The sequence below is a fragment of the Trachurus japonicus genome, chromosome 14 (genome assembly GCF_045865225.1).
Source record: "Trachurus japonicus isolate A0001 chromosome 14, Traja_1.0".
Classification (NCBI taxonomy): domain Eukaryota; kingdom Metazoa; phylum Chordata; class Actinopteri; order Carangiformes; family Carangidae; genus Trachurus; species Trachurus japonicus.
The window spans coordinates 14,622,716-14,637,508 of record NC_140920.1 but is presented as its reverse complement, the minus strand read 5'-3'; the positions used below and the strand labels follow the sequence as shown (position 1 = coordinate 14,637,508).

The window sequence follows — 14,793 nt, the reverse complement described above, 5'->3', positions numbered from 1 at the left end:
CAATTAATACTGCGGTCAGAGCCGTCCCTCAGCTTTATTTCATGTTGACACTTTGAATGTAGATTAAGTTAAACGAATGGAACAAAACTGAATCGAATTTATCTATTTCTGTTTGGCACTTTCAGACTTTCTTATCCCACATCAATGGACTTACAGGCACAAATAATTTTACTGGGGTCAAAGGTCAAGGGCAGTATACTTTAACAGTATTTACCAAAGTAAATATGTAGCAGGCATGACATTTTTAAAAAAATAGAGAGAATTGTGATACATTGACTTTACTCCAGATTTAAAAATATTTCACTATCTAAGAACTGGGCTGTAGCAGTGCACATAAAATAAGATCAGAAGTTTTCACACTGCGATGAAATTGGAAAACACTTCACTTTTGTGGGTGAAAAGAATAACATCCCACACTCGGGTGTAGCTGTGGTATTTATTTACAATTCATGTTTTTGTTGGCCTCATTAGGTCAATGCTGGCACTTTTCCCCCCTGGATATTTTTGAGATATTGTTTTGCGCGCCACAAAACCCCCAAAACACGTTTCTTTTATTGCAGCTTAATGATCTGTATATCATGTAGCCTGTTTTATATTAATAACTGTCATTTTACATTCACTTCAAAGAGGGAGAGGATGATTTGTTCAAAGCGGTACACATTAAGAGTGGAGCGTTCACTGGTGTATCAGATGCATTTAGATTCGTTTAAATGCTTTCATCTGCTATGTCTGAATGTGTGTGTGTGTGTGTGTGTGTGTGTGTGTTTGTTAGTGTGTTTGTGTGTGTGTGTGTTTGTGTATGTGTGTGTGTGTGTGTGTGTGGGCATGTTCGGGGTTGGGCAGAAGATTTTTCCCTTTAATCTGCTAAATTACCCCGAACTCACATGTGGATATGAGAAGTTATAAATTACAAATGTCTGTGGTGAACCGTAGTGAAGGATGTGGGAGTGTAAGTGTCTGACAGGTGAAGCCGCGAACTCGCCCTCTGAGCAGAGAGATATCTCCATTTCATCAGAATGTTTGAGGTTGTTTTCACGCAAGGTTAATATCTCCCATTAATACTGACAAAAATCATGCGAGACCTTTACTAATTCACAGCCTCACTCACTATATTAGTTGTGCTCTTAAGGCCTGGGGAAAAGGCCAGCAGTCTGCATGTGTGAAAGTGAGGAGAGAGATCACCCCTGGCTCATTAATATTTCACCAACAATAAGGCTGGGTGTCACTCATGCTCATCACCGCGATAATGAGCTCACCATGCTCTCTTAAAGATCTGTTTATAATTCAGCCGGGCGCACTTCAGACTCAAAGATACTGAATAGCACGATATGTGAAAATCTCTCTCAAGGTCAGAGGAACGCAGATGTTGTGAACCCTGTCAATGAGGCTGCACTTAGACAGAGCCCGCCGCCGTAGTGTCTGAGTTTTTAAGTCCTGAATTTTGACATTCACTTTTACTGTTGAACATGTGGTGGTTTTTCACCTCAAACAAGGGAATTAAAAATTTACATTTCAAGTGCTGAATCTAATTGGTACCTGTCAGGAGCAAGGTGTTTTTCTGTGATTAACTATGCATCTGTTAAATATTCCAGCGATCCCTGCAATAAATGAATCGCAAAAATGCAGTCGTACATTATTGTCTGTCGGCACATGCACCTCTCCACGACCGGTCTGAACCAAGAGGAGAAGCACCGTGAATGTATTTGTATCGAGGAATTCATGCAAGAACTTGTTTACAGAAACTTTTTGTGAGACGTCTCCATGAGATTTTCCTCTTTTTTCTTTTTCTTTTTTTTTTATGCATGATGTCAAATTTCTCAATGTTGAATCATGCATGTTAAGTTGCATGTAATTTCACTTCATGTTTTTTTTTTTTTTTTTGTATATGGCCTATACCCAGTTTGGGGCAAGCCATACAGTACACACAAATACACTGAGCCAGAACTATATACAGTGTGAGTTGTGATTCTAACAAGTGTGGAGGATAATGACAGTTAATGAGACAATTAACTAATTAAACCACCTGACTATTGTTATGTAAACAGGGAAGTTGTAGTGTCTTAAAGGGAACACCTATTGTGTGCGCTCAATAAAATATGAATGCGACTGTCTCTTTAGGGCGAATGAGGTTATTTAAAAGAGAGCTGGTAATTAAGGACTTGTTTGTGAGAAACACTAATTAACGCAGCAAGAACTGGTTTGTAACTGAGTGTGTTCAGTTTAGCCAATTTGTCAGCGACAAAAGAGTTTATCAGACAAACAAACCATCAGATGCATCATATATTTTTATTTATTAGATATACACTGTAGTTTTACAATATCATTATAGGAATATCATTTATGAATTCTGTTAAAATGCTAATAAAAGGTTTCCTTTGATATATTTATGTAAAATACAGACACATTACTGCTGTGTTATTTATCTGAAGTGATATTAAAATGTGTATTGTAAAAATCTGAAAAAACATAACATGTAACGTATTTGACAACAATACTGTGTAATATACAACTCTTAAAATGTTGTAGAATAACTTCTACTAAAATTCTTTTATACTCTTTAATACTTTTTAGTGTTTTGAAATATTAAAAGCTTCTTTTTTTTTTTAAATCTGAGAAACGTTAACAAACTCAAGGGCAAAATACAAATGTATCAAAAAGGAAACAAAGGCATCAGTTAGAGTGATAACACTGCATGCATAGATCGGCTTCAGAGGTGTAAACAGTTTGAGTTTATATGAAGTAAGAAATCTTCAAAGTGTTCCTCCTGAAACCTCAGAAATTATTTTGTATTTATCGACAATGCATTTTGGCAACAGAATGTTTGATTTAGTTTTGTCTCTATAAAGCTCCCCTCATAGATCCAATGGCAGGTCGCTCAAACTATTTTCCTTCTTGAATACAACTCATAAATGCACCAGTAACTAAGCCCTCACTTGCTCAAAAGGCATCAGGCTTTTTGCGAGAGCACCAGATTATTCATCTCATCAGACGTCCATCCGTTTCACATCATATCATCGATGTCAGCTCCAGCTCCAGCAGGGAGCCGCTCAGGTCGGCTCGCAGGTGCCTGGGTGCTCGCTTAGTCCCCGTCATCCTCCACATCTGTCACCCAGTGGTCCCTCAGCTCATGAACTGAGTATAGCCCTCGGCACCTGTTACTATGACATCCATCCAGATCCTCATGGCCTCCGGGGACGGGGCCACCATGTAGTAGAGCCGGTCGTGGGTTTTCACACAAAAGGTCAAAGATGGATTGGGGCTCTGGAGGATTGAGACATGAGGGCGTTTTTTTTTTAAGTCCAAAGACAGTAGTCTGCAGCTGCACCTGTTGTGCATTTTTCCTCCGACACAATTATAGTCAGAACAACAGAATATACAACACTGTCAAAAAACTGTAAAAACATAATTGTGTTCAATAGTCTCTTTCAAATTTGATTTCTTTTGTAGCCTGTACCACCTTGTACTTTTGGAAACTGAAGTAATTAATTCACTGAAGTTAAATAATTTACAAACAAAAACAACTTAATCTAGTCTAATCTGGATCCTTTCTGTGCCTCAAAAATATCTACCAAGTTAAAACAACTCTGCTTTTATGTACAGACACAGAGTTTTAAGCATTTGATCTGTGCTGATCACAAACAGATGAAATTCAGATTTTCACTGTTTAAATAAATTGTGAGTGATTTAAGAAATGTAGGATTGTCCTGAAATGAGTATTTATATTATTTTGAGAAAGAGTCAAATTCATGTTGTTAAAAGTTTATTCTAGTTAAACTTAGAGCTGGTTTAAGACTTTAAGAATTTGTAAATGACAGTCTTGACTACAGAGTCATCAATGATTTTAAAATACAGACCCCCCCCCCCAATTCAAATAAATATAAATGAATATAACCCTTCATATTTTATTCCATTTAAGTCTACTGCTAGATTTAAAAAGACACACATGCAAAGCTTTGTAAAACAGTCTCTCAATTGAAAGGAAAGACAAAAGAGTGTTTACCTTGGTTGCACTGCGTAGGTGATCATAATAAACCTCTTCAATCGCCTGGAAGTAAATGAGCCCTTTCAGCTTGGTCTCATGCTTGTCTGAGAAGAGAAAAAGAAAAAAAAATATATTAAGATACATTACATTACGTCTTGTACTGATGCAAGACCTCTGCCAGTCCGAGCTGCAGTACAACCAGCCAGTGATGTAGGGACACATTTCATGTTTGTTTTTGGTCAAGTAATATAGACTGATTGTCAGTCTTCCTTTTTTTAAAACCTATTTATTATTGTTAAGGACCAAAGGTTACACAGTAGACACTTGATCACAAAATATATTTTATATTCAAATATACTGTCTCTAACCGTTTGTATTTCAACTACTTTTTAGCCATTTAAGGGCAACTGTAAAAGTGTCACACACCTAAACAAATGATTGAAAAAAAATTCCAAGAAAACAGCTTAAAATCTACAAATAAAGTTATATGTAGAACATGACTATATCAAAGAAATGAAAACTTGACATATTTTTTTTAGTTTGTTTAAGGTATAACTGTGTATGAAAAGCAAAAGGTAAGAAGAACATGTGGATGGATTTCCTGGGACAACTTCTCATGTCAGAAAATACATAGAAAATACAGTCTGGTCTTAGAAAACACAGACCTGTCTTACGTTTTATATCATTTACTATATAGTATAGGCTACTACTACAGAGGAGCCCCACTGAAATCCTAATATATGAGAGGTCAGGGGACGTAACAGTTGTGTAATCTGGTAGTTTATCCAGATGATATGAAACTGATTTATAAAGAAACTACACAAATGTGACATTCTTAATGGCTGAGAGAAAAGTTCATCATATTGACACTGACAGTTTCTTTCCTGCCATTTTATTGTTGTTATTATTAACAACAACTTGACTAACTACAGTTCAATGAGCCCAGAACTGCCCTGGGGACGGAGCAATTCAATAGTGAATAGCAGATATATCTGAATGGGTGAGGATAATTTGTTCCATATTACTTTTTTTTGCATATTTCATCAAATGTTATCTATAATCTAACACAATTATTTTTCTTTATCTAGTTTTCCACAATAAAATAGCAGTAGTAATAAAAAACAGCTGCAGCGGAACAATAACTGAAATGAAGAGAAGAGGGGAAAAAGGTGGAAACTCCTTTTTCCCAGCAACACATAATCCATGAATAGGTATGAGCGGCGCTGTATCAGAGTAAAACTTAATTAAAAGTGGAAGTCTATTTCAAGCTATGCCTCAAGTCTTTACCATCCTATTAATTTGACTTGTTTTCTTCAGTCGTACTTTCTGGATTGTCTCTGCATTTCTTTCTTTTCTTTTTTTTTTGTCTCCCTGCTGGCGAGGTTGAGATCTTTTGTAAATCTTTAAAAGAAATGTCTCTTTTGAATATAAGATTTGATCTTCCAGTTCAACGTTTCCCTTAAAGCAGGTCAAAGCTTCTGTCCAGTCCTGAGGAGTTTTGTTCTCTCTTCACAGCGTACCTTCAAGCACTTTAAAGTCACTCCATAGTGAGGAGTTAGGTAGCTATGTTTCAGTGAAATCTGCACATGGAGCTCATCGGACGCAGTCACTGGACTGATGGGTTTATCTGCTTTGGGGCCAAACAATAGTAGTAAGTGTGAAGGAGACTTTTCTTTTGTCTGAGATCAATTTTCTTCAAATAAAATCTCTTTAAAAGAGTTTCTGGATTTGAGTCTTGTTCAAATAAACAGTGGTCTTTTCTTTTCGTCTCCTCCGTGCGTGCTGGAGTGCCCGGTTGAGAAACAAACATCCAGCAACAATTAAAGGCAGTCTTTTGAAATGCGTCCGACACTTTCTCCTGCTTTCCCTTTTTCCATAAGTCAAATCTGCTTAGTAATGAGATAAATGTTTTTGAAATGTGAGTTTCGTTTTATTAGTCACGAACAAGCCAGGAGCTAGCCTCCTCCCCAAGAAAAACACATCTAGAGAAAGTATTGCATCTTATTTCATCACCATCATCACCATCATCTGCGTCAGGAGTGAGGGGTTGAAAAGGCTAGGCAAGTGAGTGGAGAGAGCGGAGCAAAGAGAACAGGGGCGTCAGTAATGAAAATATACTTGGATTGTATTTTGAACTTGACTGTAAAATAATGTCTCAAAACACTCGTCTTATTTATTAAGAAAACTAACTGTTCTCATTTGAAACGGAGGGGGACAATCTGATAGACGGGAATTACCAACTAAGTTTGGTTTTAACACACAACAACAAAGCGGAAAATTCCACTTTGTGCAGCTTTAATTAGTGTTTGGCTCCTGATAATGAACGCTGGCTGTGAGAGTGAGCGGCACAGAGAGCGGAGGGGACATTCCTCCGCTCTGCTGTCAGGTGAACCAGAGTGTAGTCAGGTCTCAGCCCAGTGTGTGCAGCTGGAAACTTTTATACATAAATATACGAGTGGGTTTTTTAAGTGAGAAAATTACTTTGATCATAATAAAATGAAGCTCTTTGGAATTGAAGAAGCAGCCGGTCCAGGAAGAGCTTGAGCGTTTCTTTATTAAGAATCTAAAAGTTAATTAAAGTTAATTTTCTCCTGTGAAGCGCTGTTGGTAAAGAGAGCACTGAGTAGTATTTAACATGGGGTGTGACTTTTAGGCCTCAAGGGCATAAGGGAGACAGGAGGGAGGAGGAGGAGGGAGGAGAGAGGAAAGGAGCGGTGTTTTTCTTTTTCTTTTTTTCTACTGAAGCTGCTCTTCATGCAGTCTTCGCAAATTCGCTGATTTTGAAATGCACTCAAAATGCGCTCAAAATAAAACACAACTTTTTCAGATCTTACAGGCCAGATGACCAGAGCTCTGTTACGTATGTTGTGATGTGTTACAGTGAACGCACTGATAACACCATGATAATCAATAGGTATATTCTCAGGATGCCATGTTCAGAGAAGTCTTTTCTCAACAAAATCAACCAAATCAATCTTAAAAAATGTTTTTTATCTACCGGCTTCTGAAAGTGATGCCTCAGTATATTCAGGTTTGAATGAGGAAATAGATCATGAATCTTTTTAATAATCAATGAAAGAATGAAAGTAAAATGGGACCGTATCACTCTGGTTGATATATTTCAATTTCATTTTTTAGGATATTAATAGTTTGCTGTCATTGTGTTTACTCTAGGTGTATTGTGTATTAGAGTGGCATATGTAATCAATCAATCAACCTCGGCAGGTGGGCTAGTAGGCTACTCACCTCAGCATCTTCAAGTCTCTCCTTTTATCTCGATATCAGCATGAGCTCAACTAACGAACCTCCCATAATATTTGATCTACCGATCTATCTCTTTCTTCTTACTTCCTTCTTTCTTTCTTTCTTTCTTTCTTTCTTTCTTTCTTTCTTTCTTTCTTTCTTTCTTTCTTTCTTTCTTTCTTCCTACCCCCTTTCTCTGTCTTTTACTTCTTTCTTTCTTTCTTTCTTTCTACCTACTACCTTTCTCTGTATTTTTACTTCTTTCTTTCCATCTACCCCTCTCTATCTCTTTTTGTCTACCTCTTTCTATCTATCATACCCCTCTTTCTGTCTCTTTGTCTCTCTTTTCTTTCTTTCTTTCTTTCTTTCTTTCTTTCTTTCTTTCTTTCTTTCTTTTACCCCCTTTTTCTGTCTTTTTACTTCTCCCTTTCTTTAACAAATCTAATAAATCTCCCATAATATTTGACCAAATACGTCCTCATTTCATAGATGAAATATAATTACATCCTCACCCACGTAATAACAGAAGTTCCTCTTGAGACGGTCAAAAACGAACCAGCGTTTCTTCCAAGATTTGATTTTGCCACCCATCTTCACCAGGTGACCTTTGCACATCTTCTCTGTGAGGATGACGAAGGGGCAGGTATCTATGCTGTGGCCGGACGACTCCACGTGGGCGCGCAGGTCGAACTCCTCCTTACGGTTGGGCAGGTAGCGTGTCATCGGACGGGCCTGTGAAGAAAATGTTTCATACAGCTTTAAATCTGCCTGCTGAATAGAGAGAGATCTGGGAGTGATTAGCGGAGCTGATTTAAAGTCTTATGGGGGAAAATACATGTCACGTCCCAAGACTTCAGCGCCTAATTAGGAGTCAGGATGGTGCTCGAGAGCATTTATATCACACAGTAGAGTCCTTTCGATGCACAGGCCGACAAATGAAGTAGTCAAAGTGTGAGGCCGCACAAGCCTTCCTGACATTTTGACGATCTATTTTTCCAAGACCTCTGAAGTTTCATGGCCTAATTTTATGACTTTAACCTGCAGTCACAGATATTATGGCCACTGGGTGTGACACCGATACATCATCATGTTTTAAGCTGATACAGTGAACTTGATCGCAATCAGCTGTCTGTGTACACACCCATCAGATACAGAGCAACTTTAGGAGTCATGTTTCTGGCCAACGCCAATATTCACTTTATTTTTAGCCCTTTTTATGGTGCCAATCAAACTCTGAGGGAGTTTATGTCTCTTTAGCAGCGAAATACTTCTTGATATAAATCTTTAGCCTTAAAATCAGCTGCCTGGCACTGGTAAGAGTGGTGAAAAGGACACAAAACAGTAAAACCAACCCCCCAAAAAAGGCTGTAAAACCAAAACAATGAGCGGTGATAATAGTCCAATCACGTGCAGAAACTTTCACGTCAGATGAAGTCATTTGTTTTGTTATAAAAGTCTGAACAAGCTGAGCCAGGTGCGTTTGTATTTGTTTACTTGTTACAGAACAGCAGCTGGCGATTAAACACATCAGCCAGGATTAAAGCTTGAATTATGTGTTTATTATATCGTTTTTACTCCCTCCATCATCCATCCCCTCCATTTTACTGCCTGTTCTTTCTCTCACTCTCTCCTCCCGCTTCATTCTCTCCCTTCCCTGACAACCTTTGATCTTCCCGTATACCCAGCCTCTCTTTAGTGTCTCGCCTCTCATCCTCTCCCCCAAGTCTCCTTCCCTCCCTCCCTCCCTCCTCCTCCCTCTGCTTCCCACAGCCGTCTCCTCCCGCTGCTCCACTGACCTGGGAGAAGTGTTTCTCTCTCATCTTCACCTCCTCCTCCACCAGCCTCTGCCTGTGGGCCGTCTCGTCCTGAAGCCTCCTCTCGGCCTCCTCTCGCCTCCTCCGCTCCTCCTCTAACATCTGCCGCCGAGCCTGTACCTCCCTCTCCTGGGAGCGTCGGGAGAGGAGAAAAAGGAACAGATGGAGAGAAGAGAGGGGGAAAAAAATAACGGAGGGAACAAGGAGACAGGGAGAATATCTTAATGGTAGGCAAATATTGCAATACAAAGTGGATGACTATCAGAAGAGGCACTTGAGAATTCAAGTCCCAATCCAGGGTTTTGTAAAATACATCCCTTAAGTCTGTGCATAGAAGGAGAAGCTTTGCTGATGTAAAATGATCCTTTGCAGCTTTCAGACACTTACATACAGGTCGACTTTGTTTCAACATGTAGCAATAACACAAAGGTAAACAACTACTTACAGCCACATTTCACCACACCTTGAGCGACGCACACTGATCACATTGACAGTGATACAAATATATTGTTTTTTTAAGCAAAATGAGACTTTACGTTATTGTTTTAATCATACCATGTTAATCTGTTAATGATTTCACACAAATTGTGATTCAAACTGACTTGGTGTGTTTTATATATTTTATTACAGTGGGAAGAGTATTTTATTTTTCTGAATTACAAGTCCATTGCATTGCATATCAATTTGCATGCTTGTATTTGCTCTTTATAGATAAATGGCAATAGTTATTGTCTCATTAAATTTTCTTTTGAAAGTCTACTCAGCTGCAATGTCAGAAACATTTATGTTATATTTGAGAGAGCCGAACCATGTCATGCTCATCACTGAAAGCAGTATTAGTATCTTCTACCAGCATAGCCAATGTTACACTAGAGGTGATGAGATAATCTCGCTTTTACCAGTTAAAACTAGTTCAGCAACTATCGATTGCTTTCATTATCAATTTTAATTATTATTAATTTAATTATCATTATCAATTATCAACCAGTTCATTTTAACATTGCATTTATCTTTTTATTCATAAAATGTAAAAAAGAAAAAATGTTATAAAGCCCCACAGACCACAGAGACTTGTTTTATTTGACCATCAGTTTCCTAATCGTCAGTCTGTCACTGCAGCTCAGTTGACACTTTAAATGACCTTGAAGCAGATGAGTTTTTGGGAGTGATAACTTTTTTCAGGATTCATGTCAAAAGTCTGCAGCCACAAAGCTGGGAACTCACTCTGTTCTCAATCAGTCTGGCTTTCTCCTGCTGCGCCTCCTTCAACATCTTCTCCATCTCTTCTATCCTCTGGGTCTCTAACCCACAGGCGCTACAACACACAGAGGGAGGGAGCGTCTGATGACACAGCTTCGACTACAGGCTTGGGTTGAAAAAAGTAAACAGACATGCCTGGAAACCAAACACTGCGAGGAGACAAAGACAAAGGTTTCTTCACCAACGCCAGTAAACTCTTGTCTTTGAACTTCACGAAAAACACTGGGAAAAACTTGAAGAGGTTGTCATGGCAACAGCCAGTGTACTAGTAGTCACGGGAGCAGACATGTAACAAAACATGATGTCACTGGAACAAAGCGCAGTGACCCTTCTCCTGGGAGACGGGGCAGACTTGAGTGTTCCCATGGAAACAGAGCCAATTGCTCATTTTCCAGTCTCTCACCTTTCCGGGGTACATGCGGAGTTGCCAGTGGAGACGCTGGTCTCCATGCTGTCTGAGCTCTCCAGGCTGAGGGTGTCGTACGCCTGGCTTCCACTCAGTGGCGACTGATGGTGCAGGATGGAGTGATGGACAGTGGGAGACACATCTGAGCAAGTGGAGAGGGTGAAGACAGGTGTCAAAGACTCACAGTGCCCTCTGCTGAGAGAGACACGTCACTGCTACCAATTAATTATCATACATTCTATCTATCTATCTATCTATCTATCTATCTATCTATCTATCTATCTATCTATCTATCTATCTATCTATCTATCTATCTATCTATCTATCTATCTATCTATCTATCTATCTATCTATCTATCCATCTATCCATCCATCCATCTATCTATCTATCTATCTCTATCTATCTATCTATCCATCCATCTATCTATCCATCCATCCATCTATCTATCTATCTATCTATCTATCTATCTATCTATCCATCCATCCATCCATCCATCCATCCATCTATCTATATGAGTGTAATACCTTTGTTTATCTCTCTATCTATCTATATGAGTGTAATACCTTTGTTTATCTCTCTATCTATCTATATGAGTGTAATACCTTTGTTTATCTCTCTGTCCATCTATCTATATGAGTGTAATACCTTTGTTTATCTCTCTATCTATCTATATGAGTGTAATACCTTTGTTTATCTCTCTATCTATCTATATGAGTGTAATACCTTTGTTTATCTCTCTGTCTATCTATCTATATGAGTGTAGTACCTTTGTTTACAGCCAGCTGCCTCCTGGGCTCCATGTCTAATGGATTTGTCATCTCTCTCAGCACCAACTGTAACCCCTGAAAAACACACAGAAAGCACCACGCGTTCAAGTATGTTACTGTGAAGATTTAATTATAGTTTCAGATGTGTTGGAGTGGTGTGCTCACCTTGGTGGATGCATTTCTCTCATAAGCAGCACCACTGCAGGGTGGCAGGGCGGCTGCAGCTGCCTGTCCAACCTCGCCATTTGATTTGGACTTCAACAGCTGGTGGGAGGAGGACAGAAGGAGGACAGATGTCAGGTCAATGTTGTTGTTTTTTTTTGTTTTTTGTTTTAATTTGAAGCAGAGAGGCTTTTACAGCAAAAAAGATTCAAGCAATCACTGATTTATTTTTAGTTTGTGTGTGTTTCATGATTTGTGGTAACTGGGTTACACATCTGGGACAAATAAAGTAAAAGTCAGAATGCACATTACGTAAACTCTTCGTCTCCGTGGACAAGCTCAGAAGTGATCTGACCTCAGTCCTCATTCTTTGCCATTACAGGGAAGTAGTTTCTGAGATCTTTCTCTGTTTCTCACCCCTCGGATGAAATACAACTTCATAAACAGCAACATGTTTTACTGACTGGCTGCAAAATCTTCACAATTAATGTCAAAGTGAGGAATATAGCCTACCTATCAGCATTACTTTTGGACAAATCTTTACAGTAATAAACCCATTAACCCTCAGTGATGACATCCGTATTTGTCCCATGGTAAACCGGTTTTAGTAACAGAAGGTTCATGAACTACCCTGTCTCTTTGTCCACTAGAGGGCCTCCCTGCCCTAAAAATACGAGCAGCTGGGTTTGTTATTGAAAATCACATGGATTCAAGGGCTCAGTGCTGCATCTGGCCTGTTTAGCCTCCTTTTTACAGGGCCCATGGCTTCACACACTGAAAAGTAGCTGCCATGTGATCATACAGCAGAGAGAGAGAGAGAAAGTGGAGCATTTACCTGCCCGTGTCTGCGTGTGGAAAAAGACTTTGCAGGCAGTGGTGGAGGACATGACTGAGGCTCTCCAGCAGCCATGATGTCCTGGTACCAGCGCTCAAGGTTAATAGGAGGCAGTGCATTCCTGCTCAGATCAGGCTGACTCTGAGGTGATGACAAGCAACCAGCCAAAGAAAAAAGAAAAAAACGGGAAAGCAATGCAGCAATAATATCAGTCACAGAAGCATCAGGCAGGTGGGAGGGATTTGAACAAATCCTTGTGGCAATATCAGATCAGAAATTTGGAAAGTGACGACTGCAATGTGAGGAAAAGTTTGCAGAGTATGGACACTGTAAAGTAGGAAAGACAAACCTGTGCAGAGAGAAAGGAGGAAGGACCACATGCAGTGGAGTAGCATGAGAAGGCAGATTCAGAGGAGGCAAGGTGGAATGATGGAGTAGATGAGGAAGAGGAGGGATCCAGTCTCTGCATCCCAAAGATCTGACTTAACTGACTGACTGTGATGTACTCCTTCACACAAATAACCACAACAACAGAGAAACCAAACACACACACATATACAGAAGAGGGAGAGAGCACAAAGTAGGAAAGATCGTTAAGAGGCTGAATCTGAAGGAGACATATTTTGAGATAAGACTGATTCTGTTGGTTGAGTATTTAGTAGAGAGCAGCAGGTGTCTACCTCACACGGCAGAGCTGGAGCGACAGCGAGGGAGAGGCAGTGGAGAGCAGGGGGGGAAGGAGAGTGAGGCTGCATAGAAGCATTTCCATACATCTTATAGACATCAGAGAGCCTGAGGTACTCCTGCATCAACAGCCAAAACACAGGGGTGAGAGGGCTGATGGAAGATGACGACAGTCAGCTCTTAGAAAAGTCATGCATGCAGAGATTCACGAAGCAAACATGAGGACATCACAACTCATTTCTAACTATGAGATCAGCAATCACTTCACAGTTTAACCAGCAGGTCATCTTCCATTTATTGTTTCCATCGTCCATATTTTAAAGGGATAGTTCAACATTTTGGCAAATTGGCCCATTGCCATAATCCCTATAGTCAGTAGATTCGTTACCTCTATTTTTAGAACGGCGGAGCGTAGCTGCTATCTCACCACACTATGAGATAATAACGGAAGGTTACGAGACAGTGTTGTTTTAGAGGCAAATGCAGAGACTGCTTGCCGAAAAACTGCCCTCGACAGGAACACACATCAGCGGTTTTGCATGAATTTACCTCGAAAACAACTCTGTCAGTTCCGTTATTATCTCATAGCGTGGTGAATGTGCAGGTCACAACTTGTCCACCAGAGCATTTTGGAGTTGTTGGATTGTGTATTTGATGAGTTTGATGAGGGAAACCAAGAAATCCCATTAGCCTCCATAGTGTAGGTCTGAGCAGCTCGCGGCTCTGCTCCGCCGTTCTGAAAATAGCTTGCACCGAGAATTAAAGGTAACAAACCTACTGCTATGACCACAGGGATTATGGCAATGGACCAATTTGCCAAAATGTTGAACTATCCCTTTAATGTTAGTTTATGTTGTAGAAAACAATACTACTCAAACGCTTCAAATCTAGTTTCAAACAATACACAGACAACGGCAGAAACACTGCAAGCTCGCTATTGTCTGTCAGTATTTTTGCTAACCATGCCCGTTTTATTGCAGAAACTGCAGCACAGGCATTCAGGATTTGTTAGCTATTGTTGAGATTTACCTCTTGTAGCCTAACAGGGTAGAGTTCAGGGGAGGGGATGTGAGAGGAGGAGAAGGAGGCAGAGGAGGGACAGGGGCTATCAGGAGGACCGTCCACGTAAACAAGGTCAGGTTCGCTGATGTGAAGCAATTCCTGTTTATTGAAAAGTTTGTCTAAGTCGACCGCTTTTGCAGTAAATTCCCTCCAGTTTAGAAACTACAGGTGGTTGTGATGTCATGTCTTACACGCTGTGACTCACCTCCTTCATGTTGCTGTTGGGCTTTGGGAAATTCTTCTCTCCCGTCAAGGTGTGGTATCTTTTCTCCACAGCACACAACCTGTCGTGCTCCTATCAGAGTACACAGGTGATTTCACGTTTAGTCTTTGCTCCCACTGTTATCAATTGAATAAGGTTCATTATGAGAGGTTAACCTTGTGCAACAGCTGCAGGGTCAGCGTCCTGTCTTTAGCCATCCTCTCACAGTCTCCAGCTGCCTGTAAACCCAGCTGTTTCACCTGAGCATCCAGAGTGGCCATCTTCTCCTATAGGAACAAACATATCCAGGTTCAAAACCGTCACATAATCTCATGCAGATGATCATATTTGACACATGGTTTATGTTTTCAGTGT

At 39.9% G+C, this 14,793-nt stretch overlaps 1 protein-coding gene across 21 annotated transcripts in view; it reads right to left on the bottom strand.

Moving 5' to 3' along the window:
* Positions 1 to 2,225: 2,225 nt before the first annotated feature.
* Positions 2,226 to 14,793, bottom strand: part of phldb1a (pleckstrin homology-like domain, family B, member 1a) — a 30,968-nt gene continuing 18,400 nt past the window's right edge. For 8 of the 21 annotated variants that reach the window (XM_085797872.1, XM_085797865.1, XM_085797867.1 and 5 more), the window contains 14 exons: positions 14,595 to 14,705; positions 14,422 to 14,511; positions 14,184 to 14,315; positions 13,151 to 13,273; positions 12,820 to 12,978; positions 12,471 to 12,611; positions 11,639 to 11,737; positions 11,473 to 11,548; positions 10,703 to 10,847; positions 10,264 to 10,354; positions 9,022 to 9,168; positions 7,738 to 7,957; positions 4,001 to 4,086; positions 2,226 to 3,261 (listed from right to left, as the gene is read on the bottom strand). In XM_085797872.1, the coding sequence (XP_085653998.1) occupies positions 3,121 to 3,261; positions 4,001 to 4,086; positions 7,738 to 7,957; positions 9,022 to 9,168; positions 10,264 to 10,354; positions 10,703 to 10,847; positions 11,473 to 11,548; positions 11,639 to 11,737; positions 12,471 to 12,611; positions 12,820 to 12,978; positions 13,151 to 13,273; positions 14,184 to 14,315; positions 14,422 to 14,511; positions 14,595 to 14,705 (1,761 nt within the window). In that variant the 3' untranslated portion in view covers positions 2,226 to 3,120. The remainder of the gene's footprint in view (positions 3,262 to 4,000; positions 4,087 to 7,737; positions 7,958 to 9,021; positions 9,169 to 10,263; positions 10,355 to 10,702; positions 10,848 to 11,472; positions 11,549 to 11,638; positions 11,738 to 12,470; positions 12,612 to 12,819; positions 12,979 to 13,150; positions 13,274 to 14,183; positions 14,316 to 14,421; positions 14,512 to 14,594; positions 14,706 to 14,793) is intronic. The other 13 variants (XM_085797874.1, XM_085797880.1, XM_085797878.1 and 10 more) reach the window with 7 other exon arrangements.